We start from the raw sequence: 27,294 nt of genomic DNA, 5'->3' as shown, positions 1-27,294 counted from the left end.
CATGAGAACTCTTCAAATTCTTTGGTTTATGACAGCATTTTTAGTTCCTACGCATTCTAGGTGGGTTTTTAATAGGTGAGAGAAGGAAGAAGGTATTTGAGGGGCCAGCCTTTGAATATGAAACATTAATACCTAGAAAGATGCACTAGAGAGCAAACTTAGTAAGTTTTTGGTTGACTCTAGCTTGCTGATAATGAATATTTTGTAAGAGTAGGATTAGAATTAAAAAATGGCTAAGGGCCAAATGACCCCAGTGATAGGAAATCAACATGTTCAGAAACAAAAAAAAAATGAAATTCTTCCCAGTCAATTAAGATCTTCCTTCTCAGATATCAAATACCTCTTTAATGAACTTATCATGTAATACTATTACATGTCTCTCCTAGACTGAAGTTCTTGAATCTTAATTTTTTTTTGTTATGCACTTAACAGCTATCCAGAAATATATTTTTTGTTTTTGTTGTTCAATCATGTCTGACTCTTCATGACCCTATTTGGGATTTTCTTGGCAGAGGTCCTGGAGTGGTATGCCATTTCTTTCAGCAGCTCATTTTACACATGAGGAAACTGAGGCAAACAGAAATTAAGTGACTTGCCCAGAGACACACAGCCAATAAGTGTCTGAGGCCAGATTTGAACAAAGGTCTTCTTGATTTCAGACCCAGCACTCTATCCATTATGCTACCTAGACTTGTGCATTAAATGGTACTTCTGCCATGTACATTTCATTTTTAAAAAATATATACTAAATTTAATAAGGTAGTAAAAAAATCCCTTATATGTATCCCTTCTGAAATTTTAATATATTTTAAATGTTTTATTTATTCTATTTTTATTTCTTTTTCATATTTATTACTATCTCTCAAGTCCTCACCCCTCCCCCAAAGCCCTTCCTTGTAACAATTAAATAGCTAGACATAGTTTCCTAAGGACAGAGAACCCCATCGTATCTAAACTTTGTACAGTGCTCAACATTAGTAAAGAAAAATGCAGAAAAATCTTATTTTAAAGAGGGAAATGCTGCACAAATGTAAGATAAGGAATTTTTGATGCCTATTTTGATGGAAGTCAGAAAGGAAATGGATTGACTCTGGGTGTTGAGGCATTATAATATCCTACATAGCATGGGTTCAAGTACAGTTTTGGGCTCAGACCAGCTGTGTGACAGTGGGCAAGTCATTTCATCCCTCAGTGCCCTGGCAAATCTCTAAATCTGTACATTGGGGAACAGTTGCTGGTCTGCATTGTAGTCAAGTCAGTGAGCATTAATTAAACATTTACTGGTGCCAGGCACTGTGTTAAACACTGGGAGTACAGATGGAAGTAAGACAGAGTTACTTTTTTTTAAAAAAAGAGTTCCTATATTGATGAAATCATAACTCCCGACCAAAAATGTCTATCAGCACCCAATACACTATTTTAATCTATAATAAATATTTAATGAAAATTTGTTCAATGAATAAATTAATGTATTTATGAGATGAACATGTTGGTACTCTTCAGAGGGCAAAAGTGATGGTCTCTATCCTCAAGGAGAGTAGTGTAATGGGGGTGACAATATAATATATATGTATGTAGACAGATATGTACCTATGTAGGCAGCTAGGCAGCGCTGTGGATAGAGTCCACTGTTAGCCCAGAGTCAAGAAGATCTGAGTACAAATCTAGTCTCAGACACTTAACTAACTAGCTGTGTTACTCTGGGCAAGTCACTTAACCCTGTTTGCCTCAGTTTACTCATCTGTAAAATGAGCTGGAGAAGGAGACAGCAAACCATTCCAATATCTTTGCCAAGAAAACCCCAAATGGGATCACCAAGAGTCAGATACGACCAAAACAGCTGAATAACAACAACGTACATGGTGCATACAGAACAGATACAAGTTAACTTTGGATGGGAGGGCATTAGAAGGTGGTAGACCAGGAAAAGCTTCTTGCTCTGTAGGGATATAATGATAGGAAAATGGCTTACAGCATGAAGTGCTTACAATTATTTCTTTTTTCCAAATTAATTAAATAAGGCATTTTCATGTGTTTATTTTTAAGTGCCATACCCACTATTCATCTTATTAGGTTTTCTCCCTACAAGATCTCCCTTCTTTTAAACAATTAAAACCATACCATAGAAGCCATCTGTCTGTCTTAGAGCAGTAAGTGCAACTAGGACATATCCATTTTAAATCTGGTGGGTAAATCCAATGGTTATTTCATTGACTCTTTATATGTTTGCTAGTGAATATTACAATACTTCAGCTACCTTTTCGGTCATAATTCTGGGTTTCTTTGAACACCCTGTCACGCTATAAGACCCTGAGTGTATCTTTGACAGCTTTCTAGAGAAATATTAACTAAAAGCAAAAGCTTTCGATAAGATCGTGAAATGCTACTAGTGTTATGGTCCTTTCAAGTTAATAATTAACATTTGTTTACCTGATTTCTTTCTTTTTTCTTTCTTTCTTTCTTTGTAATCATTCTTAAAGCTGTTTACATGTGCGTCTTTTCCTGGATGGAAACTATAATAGTTCAACAGATTATTTACTGCCCTTTTTTTTTAAGTTCTCAGCGCCCAACCCAAGTTCAAAGGCTGATGGGAGAGAAAAACCCATGAAGAGGTTTGCTTGAGGGAAATTTGCTCAGTGGATGGGATCTTGGCTCACAGGAAAAGATGTTAGACCCTCTCTGGCTCTTTTTCAGCCTTGTGGCTGTGACTGCTGCTCAACTCTCCACTGAAGAAAGTGCTAAAGAATTTCTGGAAAAATTTAATGAGGAAGCGGAAGAGATATATTATCAAAGTTCACTTGCTTCTTGGGATTATAACACTAATATTACTGATGAGAATGTCCAAAAGATGGTGAGTTCTCATGACTATGCATGAGTATTTGTTGCTTTTTAGGGGTGAGGTTGAGCTGGATCACAACTACCAAAATGAAAAAAAAAAAAAGAGATTTACAGTCAAACTGGATTTTGAATGGAATGGGGGAGGGCCTTTCATCTTCCTTTCTTTTATTCAAGATTGCCGGAATGATTAAACGTAACTCCGTTATTGTGGTATGGCAGAAAGAGCTCTAGCTCTAGTCAGAAATCCTGGCTCTGCCACTTATGGCTTGTGTGACCTTAGGCAAATCACTTATCTTCTCTTGGGCCTTAATTTTCTCATCTGTAAAATGAAGGGTTATGACTCATTAATCTATATGGTCCTTTCCACTCTAAATCAATAAGCCTGTGAGCAGTCTCTGGCCAGTTTCCAATAAACTAGTTCCTGCCTCATGCAAAATTGGCATCTATAATTCTCATCTCCCTTATGATTTCATTGCATTTCTAAATAAATGTGATTCATTATTAAATTTATAATGACCCAAACTTCAATGTCAGCAGGAGTATATATACAACCTTGTATAAATGGGGAATTTAGAGAAACCTAAACTATTCTTAGTAAAGGGTTAGCTGGTAATTAAACCCTGACCATATGCTGGATAAGTGGGGACTTGGGAATTCTTATCCTAGTTGTCACAGAGCTCTAAGGGACTTCCAAAGGTCACCCAGTCTATCCAAAGGCCTACAAGCAGAACTATATTTAAACCATCTTACACAGATCCTAAGATGTCCTGGGAAAGCCATGATATTCTGCCTGGCATATATAAGTAAGCATTTCATTGTAAATTAAGAGAAGGCACATTTAATCTCCCATCGCAATTTACTCATTTCCCTACAGAGCATGAAAGTATGTATTTCAATCCCCATAGTTTGCCTAGTTCCCTCCTAGTCCCCAAATATGAGAGACTGAAAGAAGCAATCTATGATCCGCCAATCAATTCAGGTTGAGTGGCAGAACCCAAAGAGCTACGTTTTAGACCAGTGAAGATTCCTGCGCTAGATGTCTCTGCCAGATTTCTCAGGGATGGCAATAATACATGCTGGAATGTATTACCTGAGAATAGGAGTTTGTGGCACTTCCTAGACACAATGCTTTTCAAAAAGAACTCTCTCAAAAGTTCCAAAAAAAATTGTGACCTATTAGAATATGACTGTAATAAATGCACTGAACAATGCCTGGTACACTGTAAGTTGTAAACAGACTGGGAAGACTTGCTCATTTAACTACTTGTCATTCTATTTGATTTAAAAAAGTTTCTATATGTTAAATACTAAAACGTAAATATACAGTAGAGAAAAGAAAAAGAAACAGATTATGAACTTAAATATTGAAACAAACGCAAGATAAGAAAATAAAAAAAAACATGTCAAGTGCACAACTGAATGTAAGAAAGGATTGAAAATATGTAGCAATAAATTTCCATTTCAAGAACACCTACAATAAAAACTACTTGTGTTGAGAGCTGTCCGTCTTTTCTTTGCTTCCTTGTGGATCTTTTGTCCTCTGCTGTGCATTTTTTGCTTTGTTCTTTTCTCCCCTTTTACCTGTCATTCTAAAGCCTGTTGCCTCAGTTGAAAACAATGAACAGGTTTGTTGCTGTTGTTTTTCTTCTTTTCCAAAACTTCTTAATCTCATAGGATCAGTAACTTTAAATCTTTAGTAGCATCCTATATTTTTTGAAATCTTCCATGCAGAAGGATTTATTTTGTACATTTCTGATACATTTGTCACATTATATTCTGTGCTTATTTAAGCTCCATGAGGCCAGGGATCATGACTTAATAAAACTTTGCATCTCTATACACAGTAGGTGCTTAAGTGGCTATTGAATAAATGGATGACCGAATGAACCCTTAGTTTTTAATGCAAAGCATCTTCTCTAAAATGGTTATTTATGAGTTATTTGGCTTCTTTCTGTCTAGTGATGAAATGATAGTATAATTTTTATTAATTTTCATTGTTTTATGACTGGTTCAATTAATTAGTTATGGCAGTGGTAGATTATGGATAACTGTAACAGATGGGGAGAGACCTGGAGAACATTTGTGCTATGCATTTTTATGTCAGAACTTAACACTTGTTACGAAATGAAATATAGAAATGTTTGCAGAAATAATCCTTGGATCATTAACTATTATACTGTTATCACTTTACCCACACTTGAAGCAGAAGCAACAAGTAGTGACACATAAAGAGTTTGTACCTAGCTAAGCAAAAGAAATATATTGACTTCTATAGGAAAAATGCCAACCCATAAATTCATTCATTCAATAAACAGTTAAGTGTTTATGAGCAGAGATACAATGTACAGAGTGCTATGTATTGGTGGAGATACGAAGTTCAGAGAACATAAAGTCCCTGCCCGTGATACATTTACATAGTACTTTCATTTGGTGAGCAGGTAGTATAAATATTCTCCCCATTTGACAAGTGGGGAAACTGAGGCATTAAGCATTTAAGTGACTCGTCCAAGGTCATCACCTGGTAGAAGAATGCAGGTTTCTTGTCTACATAAAACCCTGTCCTCTCATTACCAGCAAATAAATGCTGAACTGGAATTTACCCAAATTTACCATTTACCCAGAATGAATAGTACTGTGAGATAATTAGATCCACAGTGTGTGATTTTCTAAGTTGGGGGGGCAGTGAAAAGAAAAATAGTTTTTCCTCATAGACACTGCTTATGGTCACAAGCCTATTTGTGCTTCCTGGTGGACAGTCATAAAATGAAGAGTGAACAGTTAGTCATTAGAAAGTCAAAGCTGGAGAATTAGATGGTCCTGTGTGCTTTAGGGCACAAAATTCTGTGTTCATAAGACATACGTGTATGGGAAGGTAAATGCAACCAAAGATGGGTCATTAGCTTGTCCATGTTGCCTTTATTTGTTCTATTTATTAAGTATGTTTGAGGGAGAAAATCTACAGTGGAGGAAGGGAGAAATTTTCCTTCTTCTTGTGTCTAAAGTGAAAGAGGGGAAGAACTGGATCTTACAAATTCCCGTGAAGATGACGCTGCATCTTATTTCACCGTAGATGAGAATGCATCATGCAAATGTGACCCATGGTGTGGCCTGTGGCTGAGAGCTGAAGCTCTGAGTTTATGTGGATTTGGTTCAGTCTCAGAGACTTCTTATCAATCACATTCTTTGGCATACTCTTTGAAACCCACACAGAGTTTCCCCTGGGTATATCAGAATTTGGCTTGTGTCTAGGTCTTCCTAACAAAAAGAAAGAAGTCCTTTGTATCATTCAGGTCAACGTAGCATCAGGCATATGATAACCCTTATTTACTCTATAGACTAAAAAATCCAGTGAGGCTCAGGGATTCTCTTTTTTAAAAAAACACTTTAGTTTTGGCTAAGATCATTGAGCAATTTTGCAGATAAGGAACTGGAGACCAAAGAGCTTGTTAAGGAACTTGTCCAAGATAACTCTAACTGCAAGAAGACCCAGGATTTGAATCCAAGTTTTCTAACTTCAAATCCACTACTTCTTCCACCTTAATATAGTGCTAAACAAGTAGGCAAAGACTATTGTTTAATGATCAAGCCTTCTTTCTCAGCCTGAGAGGAAATCATTGCTCAGAAGCTGTGTTATTTTTAACACTGAGTAGAAGGCTCCTAATAACTAAACAACAGCTTGCATTTGTGTGATACACTTTGAGGACAGAAGGTACAATGATCCCTACCTGGCCTAGAGTCATCTCCATGATCTCAAAGGGAGACTATTAATCAGACATTTTTTATTCATATTAAGCTTTTTAAAAATATTCAAAATTATCTTTTTTAAATTTAAAAAATGGATATGATGAAGCACATTTAGGAAGACCAACATAAATAGTACTATGTTGGCAAATGTTAGAGGGAGATCATAAAATTCTCCTTACAAAATGACGGGCTCCAAGGTGTTAGTTACAATCCAGGAAAAGGCATTGGAAAAAACTGTTGAATCAATCGATTTTTATTTATTAATAAATTTAAAAATAATTTTAATTTATTAAATGCCTACTATGTGTCAGGCACCAGTGTATACAAAGACAAAACTGAGTCATTCTTTTCCCTCAAGTAACATACACAGGATCCACCTCACATTCTGAAGGCCTTCCTCTAGGTCTTTCTTTCTTTTTTTTATCTATCCAGAGAGGCACTGAAACTAACCATCTGTTAATCTTCTTTCTCCTACTTTTTTGCTCTTACATTTTCTTAGTGATATCCTTTATGCCACTTGTTGCATTTGGGTCTCAAATGGAAATAAGATGCTTATACCCAACATGCATGTCTCTCTATTGCCCGATTGCCTGTAACTGTGACTCTTTGGGTATCATGGTGATCCAAGGTCCACAATCATATAGCAGTCACTGGGAGAATATTTCTGATAAAAATATGTTTTTGCACCATGGAGCAACTTGGGGTTATAAAAAGGACTTCACAGGGGCAACTAGGTGGCGCAGTGAGTAGAGCACCAGCCCTGAAGTCAGGAGGACCTGAGTTGAAATCTTGCCTCAGACACTTGACACACTTACTAGCTGTGTGACCTTGGGCAAGTCACTTAACCCTTCCAACCCCTGCCCCCCCCAAAAAAACACAAAAAAGGACTTCACCTTCCCAGATGCAGTCAAACTTGCTCTTTTCCTTTCATTCAATTCTGGATGTAACTAATTGTCTATCTGTGGTGCTTGTTCCAGATTTTCATACTGTTGTACTAACTCAGTGCCCATCCAATAACATCCAATAACATGCCATTGTCTGAATAGTGGGCACTTTTCAAACATTTAGTTTTTCCTATATGGATGGCTAGGCCAATTCCTTTTGAGTAATTATGGATTTCATAGAGGAGGTCCTATAATACGTAGGGACTTGATTCGTTCAGGACAGTACCATCCACAAATAAGAGCATCTGGAAGAACCTAACATCCCTAGGGACTCCTTTTTTATATTTGGACCTTTCAGAGCACAACTTGGATGCTAGTACTTGGGTAAGAATATGTCCTTCTCTTGAAACAGTTATCTCTGTGGTTGCATTTTTCAAGAGATCTTGTATGACCTTAACATTGCTGAAGGAGAAATGTTTTTTCCTTTTTTTTCCTTTTTTTATTTATTTAATTTATTTAATATATTTAGTTTTCAGCATTGATTTTCACAAGAATTTGAATAACAAATTTTCTCCCCATTTCTACCCTCCCGCCCACTCTAAGATGGCGTATATTCTGGTTGCCCTGTTCCCCAGTCAGCCCTCCCTTCTGTCACCCCACTCTCCTCCCATCCCCTTTTCCCTTACTTTCTTGTAGGGCAAGATAAATTTCTATGCCCCATTGCCTGTGTATCTTATTTCCTAGTTGCATGCAAAATCTTTTTTTTTGAACATCTGTTTTTAAAGCTTTGAGTTCCAAATTCTCTCCCCTCTTCCCTCCCCATCCACCCTTCCTAAGAAGGCAAGCAATTCAACATAGGCCACATGCATATCATTATGTAAAACCCTTCCCCAATACTCATGTTGTGAAAGACTAACTATATTTTGCTCTGAAGGAGAAATTTTTAAGGCTATGTTTTGCTCTATCAAATCAAATGCTTTTTTGTAATTAATGGATTATAAAAAAATTGAACTCTTACAGTAATTGTGCAGTCATGTCCAACTCTTCCAGATCCCATGGACTATATACTATCCATATAGTTTTCTTGGCAAAGATATTGGAGTTGTTTGCCATTTCCTTCCCCATTGGATTAAGGCAAACAGAGGTTAAGTGACTTCCCCAGGGTCACAGAACTACTAAATATCTGAGACTGGATTTGAACTCAGGTCATCCTGACTCTAGGCCCAGCATTCCATACACTGGGTCAACTAGCTGACTCCTCTTATATTAATTACCCTTTTTCAATCAGTTGAATGACTGAAAAAAATATAGTTTGCTGTAAAGAGTTGTGTACAAAAGCCTTACTTCTTTCGCATGTTTTCATCAAGGATACCCTAGATGCATGTATAGATCATGCTTGTAGAGAGTTTAAAAGGATGAGAAAGCAGGGCTGGTAGTTTGTTGACGTTCTCTTGATTCTTCTTTCTTTTTTTCTTCTTTTTCTTAGAGAATGATATCCATAATTTATTTCTTTTTAAAATTAAATATTTTATGAAATTAATATTGAACTTCAATGCATTGAATCAATTGCTTAACAACATTTTAAATGAATTAATTTTAAGACAAAGTATCAAAACAGTTTTTTCCGTCAGTCCCTCCCTATCCTTATAAGGACTTTGTCCTGTCCATTTTTGTCCATTCATTCTCATTCACTTTTCCTTATTCTTCCTGTCTTTTTCTGCTTTACTTATTTTTAAAAGTTTTTTTCCCAGGCTTGTTTGTATTTTTCATACTCTTCAGCCTTATTTGTATTCTATTTTATTAATATTCTACAATTAGACATGGAATTTAATTTAATATCCTATTTATTTATTTATTTATTTATTTTATGGTAATTAATTTAATATCCTACCCTTGTACTATTGCTTCTAAGTTTCTGCAGCTATATATAGTATGTGTATATGTCCATATGTATAATATATATGTATAGTATATATCTACATAATACTTCACAAAATGTGAACATATAGCTTTTAATAAAAAAATTAAAAATATAAAAATCAAAACCAAAACAGCTTTTTATTCCCACTTTCAGGATATACTTCCACCAGTGGAATTATTGGACTAAATGTTGTGATTATTTTTATAACTTGTACTGCATAGTCATAAATTTTTCCAAAAAGATTTTACAAGTTCAGAATTCCAACCACAATGAATTATCTTAATTTTTTTCCATTTTGGGGAGAACTTTCCTTCCCCTAAATTAACTTATAAGAAGATCTCTCGATGCTTTCAAGATTGTGTTGCCTTTGGCATAGATTTCCTTGGTTTCTACTGGTCTGATAGAAGCTCTCTTCCCAACTTCATCTTTATAAGCTGTTATTTAGCACTGTTTTCACCTCCTTATAGCATGAACTGATGAGACGCAAATTTGATGGTTCTGGTGTCACTGGTGCTAAAAATCATTGTTCTAGAAATAATGTTAAATTATTTCTATTTTCTGTCTACTTGTTATCCACCTGACAGTTTCATCATCATTGAAGCGCCTCGGTATTGTTGTAGATATGGCACTAGAGTTGGTTTCAGGAAGACCTGAATTTGAATCCTGCCATAGACACTTACTAGCCATGTGATTTTGGGCAAGGAAGAAAGGAAGCAAGCATTTATTAAATGCCTACTATATGCAAGGCACTTTATGAATATTACGACAGTTAATCCTTACAACAACCCTGGGAAGTAGATGCTATTATTATTCCTATTTACTCTTGAGGAAACTGAAGCAGAGGTCAAATGACTTGCCCAGGGTCACACAGTTAGTGAAGTATATGAGGTGGGATTTGAATTCAGGTCTTCCTGAATCCATGTCCAGCACTCTATCCACTGTGCCATCTTGCTGCCTTAAGATAGCTAAGATAAGACGCTTATGATCTCTGGGCCTCCATGTCTTCATCTGTAAAGTGAAGGTGTTGGACTCAAGCACTTCTCAAGTCTTCCTTCTAGCTCTAAATTTTTGGTCCTATAAGCGTCTTTGGATATTCATCGAATTACTTGACTTCAGCGGGTCTTACACCAATCTTTCTATAGACTTGTTTTCCTTTTCACTCATTTTGAGACATAGTAATTTTTTCTCCTACCTTCTGAAGTGCTTCGTAAATGAGTTGGTATTCCAACCTGGTTTTGCTCTGACTTGGTGTTTGTTGACTAAAGTAGTTTCAGAACTTTAAATGACTCTTTATTGTAGGTCCCACATTATTATTGTTCAGTAGTTTTCAATTGTATCTGACTCTTCATGACCACATTTGGGTTTTCCTTGGCAAATATACTGAAGTGGTTTCGCCATTTCCTTCTTCAGTTCATTTTACAAATAAGGAAACTGGAACAAATAGGATTTAAGTGACTTGCCCAGGGTCACACAGCTGGTAAGTGTCTGAGGTCTGAGGACAGATTTGAACTCAGGAAAATGAGTGTTCCTGATTCCAGGGCCAGCATCTATCCACTGAGTCACCTAGCTGCCCATATTACATCAGTTCATTTCTTTCAGGAAATGACAATCATCAAGGTCAATATATTTATCTTTTCCTCTTTACTACTAGCATGTCTGTCTTAGTTGCATAGAATAAGTGGAGGCTGTTGGAATTACTTTTAGTAACTTCTCGTCTTTAACTTTTCTTCTAATCCAGTCAGTTTTAATTATTAAATTAATTATATTATATAATTTTTAATAATTAATTAAATTATATCTAACTAATTGATCTGACTGTACATACAGACAGCTGGTACTAACATAACTCCCACAACCAATCATTTCCTTTCTGCTAAGATATTGCCAACTTTCATTTCTGTGGAAGGAAATATGCATGAGAGATAGGCATAAATCTTCTGAGTGGGCTTTGGCCTCTTTCGTTTTGCAAACCAGAGCCATATTTTCCAACATAATTTTCCTTTCCTTCTGTGCCCCTTCTTAGTCAGGAAGCTGCTGAAATAGGAAGCATATGTTGGGTTGGAGGATCTCATCAGGTTCTTTGAAGCATGTCTCTACCTTTTCCATCTCCCGCAACAGAGGAAGAAGCATAAGCTGGCAATTATTTTTCAGATTTGTTTATAATCATCATGAGCACTGCAAGCTGAGATTACCCAGTGTCCCCTGAAATGATATTTCTTGTTGCCTTTGGGTATAAGATGAAACCAATCTGCCAACTCCTTTCTTTGACTCTTGTCTAAGGGGAATATGCATGCTTTCCTTCCGTTTAGCCGTGACTTGCATTTGCCTTCCGACTTCCTTTACCTCAACATGATAACTCCCAGTGTGTTTTAGCTGTTGCTAAATAGTGTGTCAAGTCACCTGGGCAAAGATCTCATAGCTAGCATATCTACATTTGAGTTAATGTTTATAGCTAGTCTAAGGACTGTGAGATGCTTAGTACCCTTAGTACCTCCTGTCTACCATTATTATTGTAAGACCCGGGAAGGCTGCCTCAGTCACGTAAACTGTATGGCTTTGGGGGAGTGGCTTCACCCCTTTGGTCCCTGGGCCACACGCCACTGACAGGCTGTGGAGTATGACCAAAAGTATGAGGGACGTATAGTCAGAGTACCTGAGTTGCTCTGGGTACTAACTTTGCTGTTTGTTGTTGTTGTTTCGTCATTTCAGTTGTGTCTGATTCTTGGTCACCCCATTTGGGATTTTCTTGGCAAAGATACTGGAGCAGTTTGCCATTTCTTTCTCTAGCTCATTTAACACATGAGGAAATTGAGGCAAACAGAGTTAAGTGACTTGCTTGGGGTCACACAGGTAGTAAGTGTCTGAGGCCAGATTTGTACTCAAGAAGATGAATCCAACTGACTCCAGGCCTGGCACTCTATCCACTGTACCGTCTAGCCACCCAGGAACTTGGTTAGAGAATTCCTAATATGCTTCTGAGTTTCAGTCATTCTGGAACAGGGCAAATGTATGATAAAAATAAAGGTCTCCGGAATCACCAGCACTTAGAGCTGCCAAGATTTCTTTTGTTTTGGCTACTGCTGCTTTTGTTTTCTCTTTCTTAATAAGTTTATTAAATGAAAGGAACCATGAAAAGCCTCTGTCTAAGATTCTACAGTGGTTAGGGACTGTGTGGACAAGCATTGTGGACTTGGAGAGTTCTTTTAAAAAGAAAAAAATCTGTTTTCTCCTGAATTGTGCAGCCTGTGTATAGGAGCTGTCTTCCATTCTCTTGGAGAACTGCGTGAGGCTTCGCTTTGTTTTGGATAAGAAGCAACAAGTTGTGGATGTTTAATACATCTAAAATAACATTACAAAGAATAGCATGGAAGACAGCAGAAAATCACCAGGTTAAAAAAATGGAGAGTATAAAGAAAAGAGCCACGATTTTGATGTATTTCTAAAGGGCAGAGGTGTGAGGCTGCAAGTACTAGATGGAAACAAAAAAGCCTTATATAAATGCACCTATTCTGAAAATAAAGACTAGAGGCAATTGTAGTTCCTTAGAGAGTAGTTTTGTAAGTACCAGAGATTTTCAAATTTTAATGGAATATTTACTTGTGAGATAATCCTGTAATTTTTTTTATTTGAAGTTGGATTTGGAAGTAGTGATAGTGGAAGGAATGAAATGTAAAGACAGATGAGGAATGGTGAGGACAGGTGAGGAGCCTAACGAAGACTCCATATCTTGTATCTAGTGCCTCCCTCCCGCACTTTGCTCCTCTTCCACAGTATAGATCTGGTTCTAGTAGGCCAATAGGGACTGGGATTATCTTTATACAAACCAGTATCTGTCTCCCTCCTTACCATTTCCACTCCAGACCCTCATTACTTGAACTGATGCTGTAGGTCTCCCTGCCTCTCTTTTTCCAACCCATACTGTTCATCAGTGTTCCCAGATTACTCTTCTAAATCAGTAGTCTTCAAACTCCATAAACTCTTTTATGGAGAACTCACACAGGGCAAGCGTTCACATGGTGGTCAGAAGAAGCGGTACAAGAACACTCTCAAAGTCTTTCTCGAGAACTTTGGAATTGATCGTGTGACATGGGAGACACTGGCACAGGACCACTCAGCATGGCATGCCCACATCAGAGAGGGTGCTGTGCTCTAAGAGCAAAGCAGAATTGTAACAGCTCAAAGGAAATCTAGGATGAGCAAATTCAGAGTATCCACACCTAATGTTCACGTGGACTATTTGTGCCTGACCTGTGGTAGAGCATTCTGAGCTTGTATTGGTCTGATCAGCCACAGTTGGACACATTGAAACTTGACTCTAGCATAGGGATGTCATTTTGGTCGTCTGTGAGAACTAAGGACAACAACCAACAACCAACCGAAGTTTTACACCCTGTGCCTTTAGCCATCTGCAATGAAAAAAGGGAGTGAGCCTCTCACTCATCTACCTCTGTTCTCCTTGGGATTCCATAAGGGGATCTGAGGAGGTAAAGGGAATGGAATTTTCCCAGTGGCACCTGTGTGATTCTGCTGATGGTGTGTGGGTCATAAATTAGGTTATAATTTACCTGAGGGACCAATGCTGGCTCACAATGAGGGAGGCTGAGAGCTTGTCTAGAGATGGGAGGAGGCAGTGGCAGTGTTAGGGTGAAGGCCAGGTGTGGTTTTCTTCGAGACAAGCCCCACATTGGCTATCCTCTGGATGGTGGGATGTAACTAATCCCATCTTCATCCTCTTCTGACTGATCACACACCCTTTGGAGTCATACCATAGACACCTTTTCTTGTCATGCCAATGTGGGGCTCTTTGGGCCCCCCTCCCCTCACTTTGGATATGATCATTCTGAAGCATTGTTTTTATCATGTCACACCTCTGCTAAGAAAGCATCAGTGACTCTCCACTATTGAGAGGTGAGGCTTCAGGGGTGAGGCTTCAATCATCTGTTCTCAATCTACTCTTCCAATCTTAATTCCTTTTCTTCCACCCAATATAAATATTCTGTTCCATCCAGGCCAGTGCCTTTATTACCCTTTAAACTAGTCCTACTGTTTCCTATCTCATAAAATTTCCCATACCTGGAATGTTCTACCATCCTCACCTCTTCTATCAGAAACCTAACCTAATCCTAACCTAGCCTAATCCAGACTTGGATCATGTCCTACTACCTTCATGAAGGTTATTCCAATGATGTTATCCCATATTTATCTGCTTCCTTCCGAATTCCTTTAGCATCAATTGCCTATAAACCTCTCATTGGGTATCTAGTCACACATAGTCATCCACTGTTATTTAATTGTTCTTAATATATGTTTTGTCTTTCTTAGGGGCACTTCCCTGAACCTCAGTTTCCTCATATGTAAAATAAAGGGTTGGACTAGAAGACTTCAAATGTTTCTTCTAGCCCCAACATAAACTTCTAAAGGGCATGAACTGTGTCTGCTATTTCCTCTGTATCTATCACAGGCCCTGGTCTGGAGCTGGCTCCAAATGGGTATCCATCTAATCTCTGATACATTGAACCGAATTGATTTAAGGCATAGCAAGTCCTAGTTGCCAAAACGGATAGGAATGGGCTTTTGACTCAGGAAGACAGGAAATGGAAGAACTTTACAAAACTAAGGAAGTCTAGCTGCTTGATAGTATTCCAAGGAGAAACCAGGGAGTGCATGGATAGATTTACAGAAGTCTACCAAAATGGTGAACATACTAGATGGCCTTGCATATATTATCTATTTATTTTTCAAAAAGAATTCTTATGGTTTCCCTCATTGAATTCCTCCTAAAACCACTTCTGTGACTGAGTGAAATCTCTTTCACAGGAGGAGAGAGTCTGCTGTGTTATAGAGCTCTTAGAATTCCCATTCCTTTTTTTTTTGAGGAGAGAAGGCAGGGCAGTTGGGGTTAAGTGACTTGCCCAAGGTCACAGAGTTAGTAAATGTGTCAAGTGTCTGAGGCCAGATTTGAACTCAGGTTCTCCTGACTCCAGGGCCTGTGCTCTACTCCCTGCACCACCTAGCTGCCCCAAGAATTCCCATTCTTTTGCTTTGTTTTATTTTTTTAGCAGGGCAATTGGGCTTAAGTGACTTGTCCAAGGTCACACAGCTAAGTACACGTGTCAAGTGTCTGAGACCGGATTTGAACTCAGGTCCTCCTGACTCCAGGGCCTGTGCTCTACTCCCTGCACCCCCTAGCTGCCCCAAGAATTCCCACTCTTAAAAGGCTTTAGGAAGCCAATGGGAACTTCTAAGAGCTCTCTAATACAGTAGATTCTCTCCTCCGGTGAAAGAGATCTCACTCAAGCATTGGTATTAAAAATTTGTGACTCTACCAAGATTTTACCCTCTAAACAGTGTCCACAAACTCAATTTTTAAAAATAGAGTTTTTTATTGAAATTTTTCATTTTAACATCACTTAGATTTTCCCCTTGAATTCCTCCTCTGCCTTTCCCAAACAGTCATCCTTTATAGCAGGTAATTTTTTTAAAGGAAAAGAGAAAGGAGAGGGGAAAATCAGCAAAGTAAAATAATACATACATTAAAAAATCTAACATTATGTTCAGCACTCCACACCATGGACCATTCCCACCTCTGCAAATGTACAAGAAGAGGCTTCTCAGGTTGATCTTTTCTTTGGAGTCAAGCTTGTTCTTTGTAATGTCACAACATTTATATCTGATTTTTTTGTGGTAGTTACTCTTTCCATCTATCTTGATGTAGTTTTTGTATAATCCTGTTTTCTTGGCCTTGCTTACTTTGCGTCATTCATGGAAATTTTTCCACGCTCCTCCATACTCATCGACTTCATCATTTCTTACCCTCTAGTAACATACCATTACAATCATGTAGTACAGTTTGTTTAGCCAGTTCCCAACTGATGGACATCTATTTTGTTCCCAATTCTTTACAAGCATAAAAAGTACTGCCATAAATATTTTGGATGAATATTGATCCTTTCTTTTTTTTTCCAGTGGCCTCCTTAGCATATGTGCCTAACAGTGGAATTTCTGGATCAAAGGATATGGACATTTTTGCCACTTCATTTGCCCAATTCCAAGTTGCTTTCCAGAAGAATTGTACTAATTCTCAGCTCCACCAACAATGACTGAGTGTACCTCTTTCCCACTCCCTCTAACGTTGAATATTCCCATATTTTGTCATCATTCCCAATTTGATGAATATGAAATGAAACCTCAGGATTGTTTTGATTTGTAGTTTTTCATTGTTATTAGTGATTTGGAGAATTCTTTCATATGGTTGCTAACGGTTCCCAATTGTTCTTTTGATATCTGATAAACTCCCATCTTAATGATGTCAAGCTGTTAAGGACAAGAACTCTAAGACTCTGTAGTGTCTGGCAGCTAAGGGAAGGGATTTATACTCCTAGAGAAAGGACTGATGGGAAAGTCTGGTCATTAGGTATGCTAACCAGATGTGACCTGCTAACCCTGATTTTTGAGCTCTGACCCTGAAGTAACAAGAGAATTAAGCTACATAAGAATAAAGAAATGAATGAATGAATGAGCATTTTTCATCCATTCATAAGTTTTTACTCTATGTGATGCATTGTAGATAGCAATAAGGATACAAACAGCCCTCAAAAAGCTTGTTTAAATAGGGGGAGACTACTCTGTGAGAGAGTGGTGGTCAGGGAAGGTTTTTATAGTTTGGCAAGTCTCAGGAATGGTGAATGGAACATTAGGGCGAGTCCACTGACACACTCTGGCCAGAGTCAATGACAATTTTTATTTCATTAGAGTTCTCAGAGTGAGAGGTAGAAGGGAGCAGAAGGGCAGGGTTAAAGATGGGAACAAATAGTCCCAGGAGTCTCAGAGTTGACTCCTCAGTGTAGTCTCTGATGGTCTGGTTTGCAGGGTGAAGCAGCAGCAGCAGCAGCAACTGGATGGATAATGACTAAGGGTGAAGATGAGGACACTTGATCCCAGAGACTTCAGAGCTAAATCCTAGCTTTGAGGCCTGACCATGAACAAAGACTTAAGACATTTTGGGAAAAATGGGATTCTCCTCAAGGACCATTCTCTCCCAAATGCTGCGTTACTACATCCCTTGGTCACGGCTGTTGAAGCAGTTTGATGATTCTGGCCTCCTCTTTTTTGTTACAGAATGAAGCAGACGCCAGGTGGTCTGCATTTTATAATGCCCAGTCCGACATTGCCAGAACATTTCCACTAACCGAAATTTCAGATCCCAAAGTCAAACTTCAGCTTAAGTCTCTCCAGGAGAAAGGAACTGCAGTGTTATCAGCTGAGAAGAGTGCACGGGTAAGTTGGCAAAAGCTGATGTGCTGGTTACTAGAGCTAAAACATTGTCACTATTTAGGCATTTTTCAGTTGTCTGACTCTTTGTGACCCTTTCTTGGAATCTTCTTGGCAAGGATATTAGAATAGTTTGCCATTTCCTTCTCTAGCTCATTTTACAGAGGAGGAAACTGAGGCAAACAAGGTTAAGTGACTTGCCCAGGGTCACACATCTGGTAAGCATCTGAGGCTGGATTTGACCTCAACCTTTCCTTGTTCTAGGCCCAGCACTCTATCCATTTCACCATTTAGCTGCCCTAGAGCTAAAAATACTTGGGGGGGGGCAATAGGGGGAAGGAGCAGGTAATGTAAAACTAGGGATGGTGTTAACTATTCTTTTAAAAAAATTGATCTACAAATATAGTCTTCTTAATTTTTAAGGAGCTTTGTACATGAGTTTGCTATCCAAGGTCCAGGAAACCCTGAAAGTTGGTCTTAGTACAGAAGACCCCCATTGCCCTGCTGCTGTGGAAAGAACACTGGGCTAGGAGTCAAGAGGTGTGGGTTCTAGTCCCAGTTCAGTGACCTCAGGGAACTCATCTCACAGCAGTATAGCTATCTATAGAGACTGAGATAGATACAAAGATAGATGGATGACGGATACATAGCAATATCTAGATATCTAGATATATTTAAATGCATATGATGTATTTTTATCTATATCATGATGTGATGTAGAAAAATATAGAGATTAGATATATTAAATATAATAAAATACTAAATCTATAGACATCTAGATATTTCTATCTATCCATCATCAATTTATCTATCTCTGTCTATCTATCTATCTATCTATCTATCCATCCATCTATCATCTAGCTAGCTAGCTACTTAAAAACATGTTCTCAGATCCTAGGTTAAGAACCCCAGCTCTACAGGAAGTTTTCAGGAAGACCTGGAAGACTTACATGAACCGATACAAAGTGAAGTGAGCAGAACCAGGAGAACATGGTACATAGTAATAGCATTCTTGTACAATGAACAACTGTGAGTGGCTTAACTACTCCCAGCAACACAAAGATCCAAGACAGTTCTGAAGGGCCTATGATGAAAAATGCTATGCACCTCCAGAGAAAAAACTGCTGGAATCTGAATTCAGATAGAAGTATGCTATTTTTTAACTTTCTTCATTTTTCTTTTTTGTCTGTGTTTTCTTTCACAAAATGACTAATACAGAAATATGTTTTTCATGACTGCACATGTATAACCTATGTCAAACTCCTTGCCTTCTCAATGAGGTGGTAGGGGAGGGAGGATGGGAGAAAATTTGGAACTCAGAATTGTAAAAAATGAAGGTTAAAAATTTTTTTACATGTAATTGGGAAAAATAAAAATTTTAAAATTTTAAAAAGAACCTTAGTTCCAGAGATATCCAAGTCTTTTTATCTTGTACTTTTTGTTGTAGTAGCATCTTTGGCTGGTAAATTTCAGAGTTTATTGATTTAGAATCAAAAGATTTAGAGCAAGAGAGAATTTTAGCAAAAGATTTAGAGTGAGAGAGGGATTATCTAATTATACACTAGATTAGAAGTTATCTCATCAGATAATCAGATGGGGAAAATAAGGCTTATCAGGATGGACTGACTTGTTCAAGATTACTTTGGTCAATAAGTAGAAGAATAAGGATTTGGCCCCAGATCTCTCTTGACTCTCAGTCCATTGCCTTAGCTTCCTGCCATGGATCTCTGTAGTTCTTATTTGCATTTCATGATCCTGAATTGTGCATTGCAAGTAGTGAAGACATTGAACATGACCTTAGAAAAACAAGGCTTCCCATTCCTCTGAGACCCAGGGCAGCCCTGCGAACATCATCCAGAGACCTGATTGATTCCAGATTTGCTGTATATAATATGATTCTCAAGGACTGAAAGAAAACTACTGAAAACTTAACAGTAGTGAAAAGCAAAATGACCAAGAATTTTTTTAAAAAAAATCAATATGCCCAACCACTCAAGTTTACCTGATATTCGTCTATGAGCTTTCCTCTAACAGTTTTGGTTTCTTCCAGGGCTAAAGTATGTTAACTGGCTTTAGCCTCTGTATGTGCAGAGATTTTCTATCTCTAGCACTTTGTTCAAAGTTACCGAAGGTTTTTCCCCCAACCTTTTAATAATAATTGCAACTCCTCCACTGAAGTCCTACTCTGATGCGGCACCATGACATAGGCCCAAACATATATGAAATGCCTACCCTAGTATTTATGTGCCAGGCACTGTGCCAGGTGCTGGGGATGCAATACAAAAAAATGAAACTGCTTTTTGAGAGTTGGGCCAGATCCTACCTGGCTAAAAAGACTGGTCTGTCTGTCTCTACTTGAGGAACCAGCCTAGCAGACTTCAGCAAGGCTTATCACCATAAAGCTGCTGCTGGGTAATGAATTGTTTTGGTCACAGCAACTTATAAACACGGACGGACTATGTCTTCATTGATGGAGAAAATGTTGATACCAATTAAATTATGGATTTTTTAAAAATTGAATAATGAAAGTTAGAATGATACAGTGGGGAAAAAACCTGGCATTTAGAGTCAATGGACCTACATTTGGGTCCCATTTCTGTCATTTGTGCCCTGTGTGATTTTGTACAAGTGCTGTAACTTCTCTGGGCCTCAGTTTTCTCATTGGTAAAATGAGTGAGTGGGACTAGATGCTATCTAACATCTCTTTTGGTGCTAAGCTTGTGAACCTGTGACTGCTGACGTTGTAAGCCAAATAAACATTTATTAAGTGCCTGTTGTGTTCCAGGTACTGTGCTGAGTGCTAGGATAGTGGGTCTCTCTGTTGTCAGTTTCTTCAACTGTAAAATGAAGGTATTGGATTAGAAGTATTGGCTTCTATAGTCTCCTCTGGAGCAGCAAGGTGGCACAGTGGACAAAGTACCAGGCCTGAAGTCCAGAATACTCATCTTCTTGAGTTCAAATCCAGCCTCAGACACTTAACTAGCTGTATGACCCTGGACAAGTCACTTAACCCTGTTTGCCTCAGTTTCTTCATCTGTAAAATGAACTGGAGAAGGAAATAGCAAACCACTCCAGTATCCTTGCCATGAAAACCCCCAAATGTGGTGATGAAGAGTCAGACGTGACTGAAAAAAACTGTATAACAACATAATTTCATCCAGTTCTGAATCTGTTATCATATTATAATAAGCTATACTTATCCAAAGCTTCACTGTTCATAAGGGCATGCTCTTTACAAGTAGCATCATCCTCATTGAACAGATGTGGAAGCTGAAGCTCAGAGATGATAAATGATTTCCAGGTGGTAGCATAGCTAGAAAGTGGAGTCTTGAACCCAGACCATTTAATTCCACACCTATTCTCCCCCTGTTGCACAATGCTGACTGTAGTCTCTTCCTACCATAGAACAGTAGCATTTTCAGCTTTGTGGTGTTAGAGGATAACACCTTTGGGGAAAAGCATCCCTAAAGAACCATTATGTCTAGACAAACTTTAGACTACTTCCAGTGGTGGGGTTGGAGAAGCAGAAACGGTATTTCTGTTGTTCTTTGGAAAGAAATTAAAGTTCTACATTCTTTATACTAAATCTTCTCAGGAAGAATTAGTGGTGAAGAGGTAGGCAATCTGAAAGAAAGACAGAGGGGAAAGAAAGACAGAGGGAAAAGAAATCATTTCTAGTCTTTCTAGACTAGATACCTCAAGCCCTCACCTTTAGGAAACATTTTCTCTTTGTTCCACAGATATTCTCTCTAAAATTGGTTGGTATGATCAGAATATAGACCAGATCTCTAAAATGAAAGATCTTTTGATAAAACAAATACATTAAATATATCTAATATATATTACATGTAATATATTATACAATAAATAATATATATTTATATATAATATGTTATTTTTCACACACATATGTATATACACGCAAGCACCCATTGCAAATTAACATTCATTATAACTGCCTCAGTTTTTATACAAATATGCATGGTTTTTTTTGGAGGAGGAAAGGTAGGGCAATTGAGATTAAGTGACTTGCCCAAGGTCACACAGCTAGTGAGTGAGTCAAATGTCTGAGGCCAAATTTGAACTCAGGTTCTCCTGACTCCAGGGCTGGTGCTCTACTCAGTGTGCCACCTGCCTGCCCCAAATATGCACGTTTAAGGAGCAAAAACATGCTACCTACAGCTGGACCAGCATGGTCATTCCCTTTGACATGGGCTCAATTAATGATGAGTTTTGGTAGACTGAAGCAATTGCAGTGTTGTAGACATTACAAGACTTTCTCATTTGACCCTCACAATAACCCTGTAAAGTGGGTCTTATTTTTATCTTCATTTTACCAGTGAGGAAACTGAGACTCCAAATGGTTAAGTGTCTTGATCAAGGTCAAGGAACTAAAAAATAATTAAAGCAAAATGTGAACCAGGCTATACCTACTCCAGGCGTGGTACTCTGTCTGTCATTTGCCTTGCTGATACACTGCCTCACTATCAAAATTATAATAATTATATCTAGCCTTTATATATGATTCTTTGAAGATGTGCAAAGCACGTTTTGATTCTACCATTTGATCCTTACAACATCCCTGTGAGGCAGGTGCTATTATTATCTCTCATTTTAGAGGAGGAAACTTGAGTCACACAGAGGTTGAATGCCCAGAACCATACAGCTAGTAAGTGTCTGGATTTGAATTCAAGTCTTCCCAACTCCAGGCCCAGAGTTCTGTACATTGCTCTGCCTAGATGTATAAAATATACATAAGAAGCAGTCATTCCATCGTCAGGCGAGAGACCAGCATGTTACCCTCATCTATCCTGGATTTATTTTCTGTCATGGTTTTTCTAACACTGTAATATTTTGATTACAGCTGAACACCGTCTTGAATACCATGAGTACTCTCTACAGCACCGGAACCGTCTGTAAACCAAAGAATCCCCAGGAATGTTTGTTGCTTGAACCAGGTACTCTATGTGTTCCAAGCTAAGGATGTCCCACCCATTTCCAGGTTTCCCAAGTGATGGTGGGCTTCAGATTTTGAAGTGTGTGCATTTCTTAGGGATAGATACACATTTAACCTGTCTCCATCTTCTCTCTCTAGTCTCTTCTCATTACTCCCTTCATGGAATCCAGCAAAATCAGCCTCCTTACTCAAGCCACCACTCCATCTCCCCACCATGCCTTCTCACAGGCTGTTGTCCCCCATGCCTGCAATACTCGCCACATGTTAGAATCCCAAATTCCCCTCAAAGCTTCAATGCCATAACTGTTAATGTCCTCCGGTTATCTCGTATTCATTTGCATATGCTTGTTTCCCCTAATAGAAGGCGAGTTTCTTGAGGACAGAGATTATTTAATTCTTTCCTTTTTATCACCATCGTCTGGTATAATGGCTGGCACATAGGGGCGCTTACTAAATGTTAATTGGTTGATTAGTAATATAGCTTGTGGCTTTTGCCACATCTAATCACCTAGTTAGTAGAAAAAGGACTTGTTTCTTTAACGGTTGTATTAAATTAGCACTGAACATCAGGACAAATAACAAAACTTGTCTAGTGATTATTTATGTTTAAAATAATTAATTTAAATACATTAAGTCTCATAACGTTTTGGTCAGCCTCTGTAAGAATTCTACGTCCATTAATTTTCGTTTACTTCTCAAGAATTGAAATTTCTATATTATTACTTCATTAATGCCTTCTAGAAATATTAAATGGCTCAAAAGATGTTATTAAATTTAGGTCAAATTCAGAAATACATAAATATCTGCTTTCATGTGTTTTGTGGTAATAGGTTTGGATGAAATTATGGCAGAGAGCAAAGATTATTATGAAAGGCTATGGGCCTGGGAAGGCTGGAGAGCTAAAGTTGGCAAAGAAATGAGGCCATTATATGAAGAATATGTGGAACTAAAAAATGAAGTTGCAACAGGAAATGGTAAGTTTATATTTTGTCTTCTAGAGGGACCATATTTCTCATAAATGAAAATCAGTGACATTTCCAATGTCTAACCAAGGATCAAGGCCTTCACTGAATTTAGGGTTTTCTGCTGGTTGAGGATATTTGGGCAAAGACCACCACAATTGCAAATTTGTTTTCTCCAGTCTTTGAGTGACAGCCTTTCAGGAGTTCTGAAGTGAGGTTATTTTTTTTTTCATCTTACCTGATCTTACCTAATCAAGTAATTAGTAGCTTTGGAGATCTAGAGGGCTCTCCAAAGATACTGGGAGTAGATTTGGATCTCAGAGAAGTACAGATTCTTTGAGTTAGAGAACCTTTAGTCGAGTCTAGAGATATCAAACTCATGGCCAGTGGCTGGAAGAAGTCCCTGAGTGGCCCTGAACCAGATTAAAATGTAATTGGGAAATATACATATAGGCATATATATGTATATATAACAAAATAAATAAAAATAAAATGCAACATAGATAATGATAATTTGTGGGTTTTGAAGTCACTCTGTGGCCTTCAGGGATCTGTTTCTATTTGATTTTGACACCACTGTTCTAGTCTAATATTCTTATTTTGTAGGTGAGGAAACACCCCTGAAAAAGTTAAGTAAGGAGGGCACTCAGGCCAACCACATCTTCATTTCTTACCAGGCTGCACTCTGGATTCTCTTATGGTGCCCCTATACCTGGACACTTATTTCCTAGTCACCTTTCAACTTTCTTTTATGTGCTTCCATTAGAATGTAAACACCTTGAGGGCAGGTACCATCTTTCTTTTTGTTTGTATGTATAGTCTCAGCACTTCTCACAAAGTCTGGGACATTGTAAGTGCTTAATAAATGCTTGCTGGGTGGCTGCCAGATTTGTCCAAGGTCTCACCACCAGCAGATCAAAGACTATAACCAGATCAAAGAATAGAGAATCCCAGAGTGGGAAGGGACCCCGTAATTCATGGATTTAGAGAAATTGAAAACTATCATAAGATTATCTAATACAACCCCTTCATTTTACAAATATGTCTAGGGCCTACCTCTAAGATATTGCAGGTTCTGTTCTAGAATACCACAATAAAGCAAATACTGCAATAAAGTGAGTCACACAAATCTTTTGGCTTTTCAGTGCATATAAAATTTATATTTACATCATACTGTGCTGTTAAGTGTGCAATAGCATTATGTCTAAAAAAACAATGTACATATCTTAATTACTTTATTGCTAAAAATGCTAACCATCATGTGAGCCTTCAGGGAGCAGTAATCGTTTTTCTGGTGGAGGGTCTTGCCTTGATGTTGTGGCTGCTGACTGATCAGGGTGGTGACTGCTGAAGGCTAGGGTGACTGTGGCAATTTCTTAAAATAAGACAACAATGAGGTCTGTCACATTGATTGATTCTTCTGCGTTTTCCCAAAATTGGAGCCTCCTCTCAAACCCTGCTGCTGCTTTATCAGCTAAGTTTATGTAATATTCTTCAATTTGGTTGTATCTCAGGGAATAGGAAGGCCCAAGGGGAGGGAGGGAGGGAGATGGGCCACAGACAATTACTTATGGGTTAAGTTTACTGTATTATATGGGTGCCGTTTGTGGCTCCCCAAAACAAACAGTTACAATAGTGACACCAGAGATCACTGATCACAGATCACCATGGCATATAATAATAATGAAAATGTTTGAAATATTATGGGAATGATCACAATGTGACACAGAGACATGACTTAAGTACATGTTGTTGGAAAAACGATGCCAAAAGACTTGATGCAGGGTTGCCACAAACCTTCAATTTGTAAAAAGATCAATGCAATATTCACAAAGTACAATAAAGCAAAGCGACGATAATGTGAAATGGAGCAAGACATGCCTGCGAACTGTGAGCCAGGAAAGGTGAAAGAGACTTAGTCACACAGATAGCAAATAGAAAAGCTGACATCTGAACTCAGGCCCTCCGGACATTTAGGTCTAGCCTATAACTAACCAGAAATGCCTTCTATAACAACTCCTAAAAGTAGTCACACAGCTTACTTTTGAAAGACCTAAAAGTCCACCTTTGGAAGCAGGCTAGAAGGATGCATGGAAGAAAGGAAGGAAGGATGGAAGGAAGGAAGGAAGGAAGGATGGAAGGAAAGAAGGAAGGAAGGAAGGATGGAAGGAAGGAAAGAAGGAAGAAAGGAAGAAAGGAAAGAAAGAAGGAAGGGAGAGAGGGAGGAAGCGAGGAGGGAGGGAGGAAGGGAAGAAGAAAGGGAGGAAGGAAACAAACATTTATTAAGTGCCTAATGCATGCTAGGCACTGTGCTAAAAGCTTTACAAACATTATCTCACTTGACCCTTACCATAGCCTGGTGAGGTGGGTGCTATTATTATCATCACCATTTTACAGCTGAGGAAATTAAGTCAGAAAAAGATTAAGCGACTTTCCCAAGGCGATACAGATAGTAAGTGTCTTAAGTGGAATTTAAGCTTGGGTCTTCCTGACTCCAGTCCTAGAACTCTAGCCCCTTCTTTTGCCCTTGGTAGAGATGGGGAAATTAATCGGTCATCATTTTCTTACAAGAACTCTTCATATGTTCTGCAGTCTTTACTTCTCTGAATGGAAATTGAAATCAAAGCCCACATACACAATAAAATACTACTGAACACCTAAATAATAGCTCTCTTGCCCCAAACCAGTCTAAACTTTTCTGAGTGAGCATGATCCCTAAAGTATATGATGAAGAACAGGACTTCAAGCCTCTCCCAGGCTAGAAGGGTGCACTGTGCGTCCTGTTGCCCTCTGTGGTTCATCTCTCTGATGCTGGCAAATGTGGTTAAGACTGGTAGAAACTTCAGAAGTTTTTTGTATGGGTTGTTTTTAAATTTTTGTATTCTTTTAATTGGGGCATCTAGGTATTGCAGTAGATAGAGCAGGAGCTGTGAAGCCAGGAGTAACTGAGTTAAAAACCAGGCTCAGACACTTACTAACAGTGTGACCCTGGGCAAGTCACTCAACCCTGTTTACCCCAGTTTCCTCATCTACAAAATGAACTGGAAAAGGAAATGGCAAACCACTCCAGTATCTTTGCCCCAAAACCCCAAATGGGGTCACAAAGGGTCAGACACGACTGAAAACAACTAAGTAACAATTCTTTCAATTGTGCACAAATCTTATATATTTGCATTGATTTAAAAAATTCTCCTATTCTTTAGCATACCTGTCTCTTCTCTTTTCAGCCTTCCCTGCTGTAGCAGCCTTCTGCTCCTAAGTGCAGAAGCCTCCCTTGGCTCTGTCTTTGGTCCTCTCTTCCTTTATAATCTTTCCTTGCATTCTTTGCATGTCTTTGCATTCCAAAGCTTCATTTTTCATCTCTATACTTATTATTTACTGATTTATATATTGAGCCTTAATCTTTACCCTCATTTTCAGTCCTGCTTTTCCCATGGTTACTGGACATCTCCACCTACTTAAGTCACTAATACACTCAACACAGCTTAAAATGAACTCATCGTATTCCCCAGATCCTAGCTCGCCTTCAAACATCACGATTTCTGTGAACATTATCACCTAAAGGCAAGTAAAGTGGATCAGTAGGCAGAGTGCTGGATGTGAAATCAAGAAGACCAGAGTCAAAATTCTGCCTCAGACAGTTACTGGCTATATGATCCTGGGCAGGACAGTAACGCCTACCTCCCATGGTTGTTGTGAGGCTATCATGAGATAATA

At 38.4% G+C, this 27,294-nt stretch overlaps 1 protein-coding gene across 1 annotated transcript in view; it reads left to right on the top strand.

The window, feature by feature from the left end:
* The first annotated feature begins 2,665 nt into the window (after window positions 1-2,665).
* ACE2 (angiotensin I converting enzyme 2) overlaps window positions 2,666-27,294 on the top strand; it is a 60,013-nt gene continuing 35,384 nt past the window's right edge. The window contains exons 1-4 of the mRNA XM_036744843.1: window positions 2,666-2,851; window positions 17,506-17,664; window positions 22,523-22,616; window positions 23,446-23,589. Coding sequence (XP_036600738.1) covers window positions 2,666-2,851; window positions 17,506-17,664; window positions 22,523-22,616; window positions 23,446-23,589 — 583 coding nt within the window. The remainder of the gene's footprint in view (window positions 2,852-17,505; window positions 17,665-22,522; window positions 22,617-23,445; window positions 23,590-27,294) is intronic.

This window comes from Trichosurus vulpecula, chromosome 2 (genome assembly GCF_011100635.1).
Source record: "Trichosurus vulpecula isolate mTriVul1 chromosome 2, mTriVul1.pri, whole genome shotgun sequence".
Classification (NCBI taxonomy): Eukaryota; Metazoa; Chordata; class Mammalia; order Diprotodontia; family Phalangeridae; genus Trichosurus; species Trichosurus vulpecula.
Note: the sequence above shows the minus strand (reverse complement) of the source record. Positions and strands in the feature narration are given on the sequence as shown.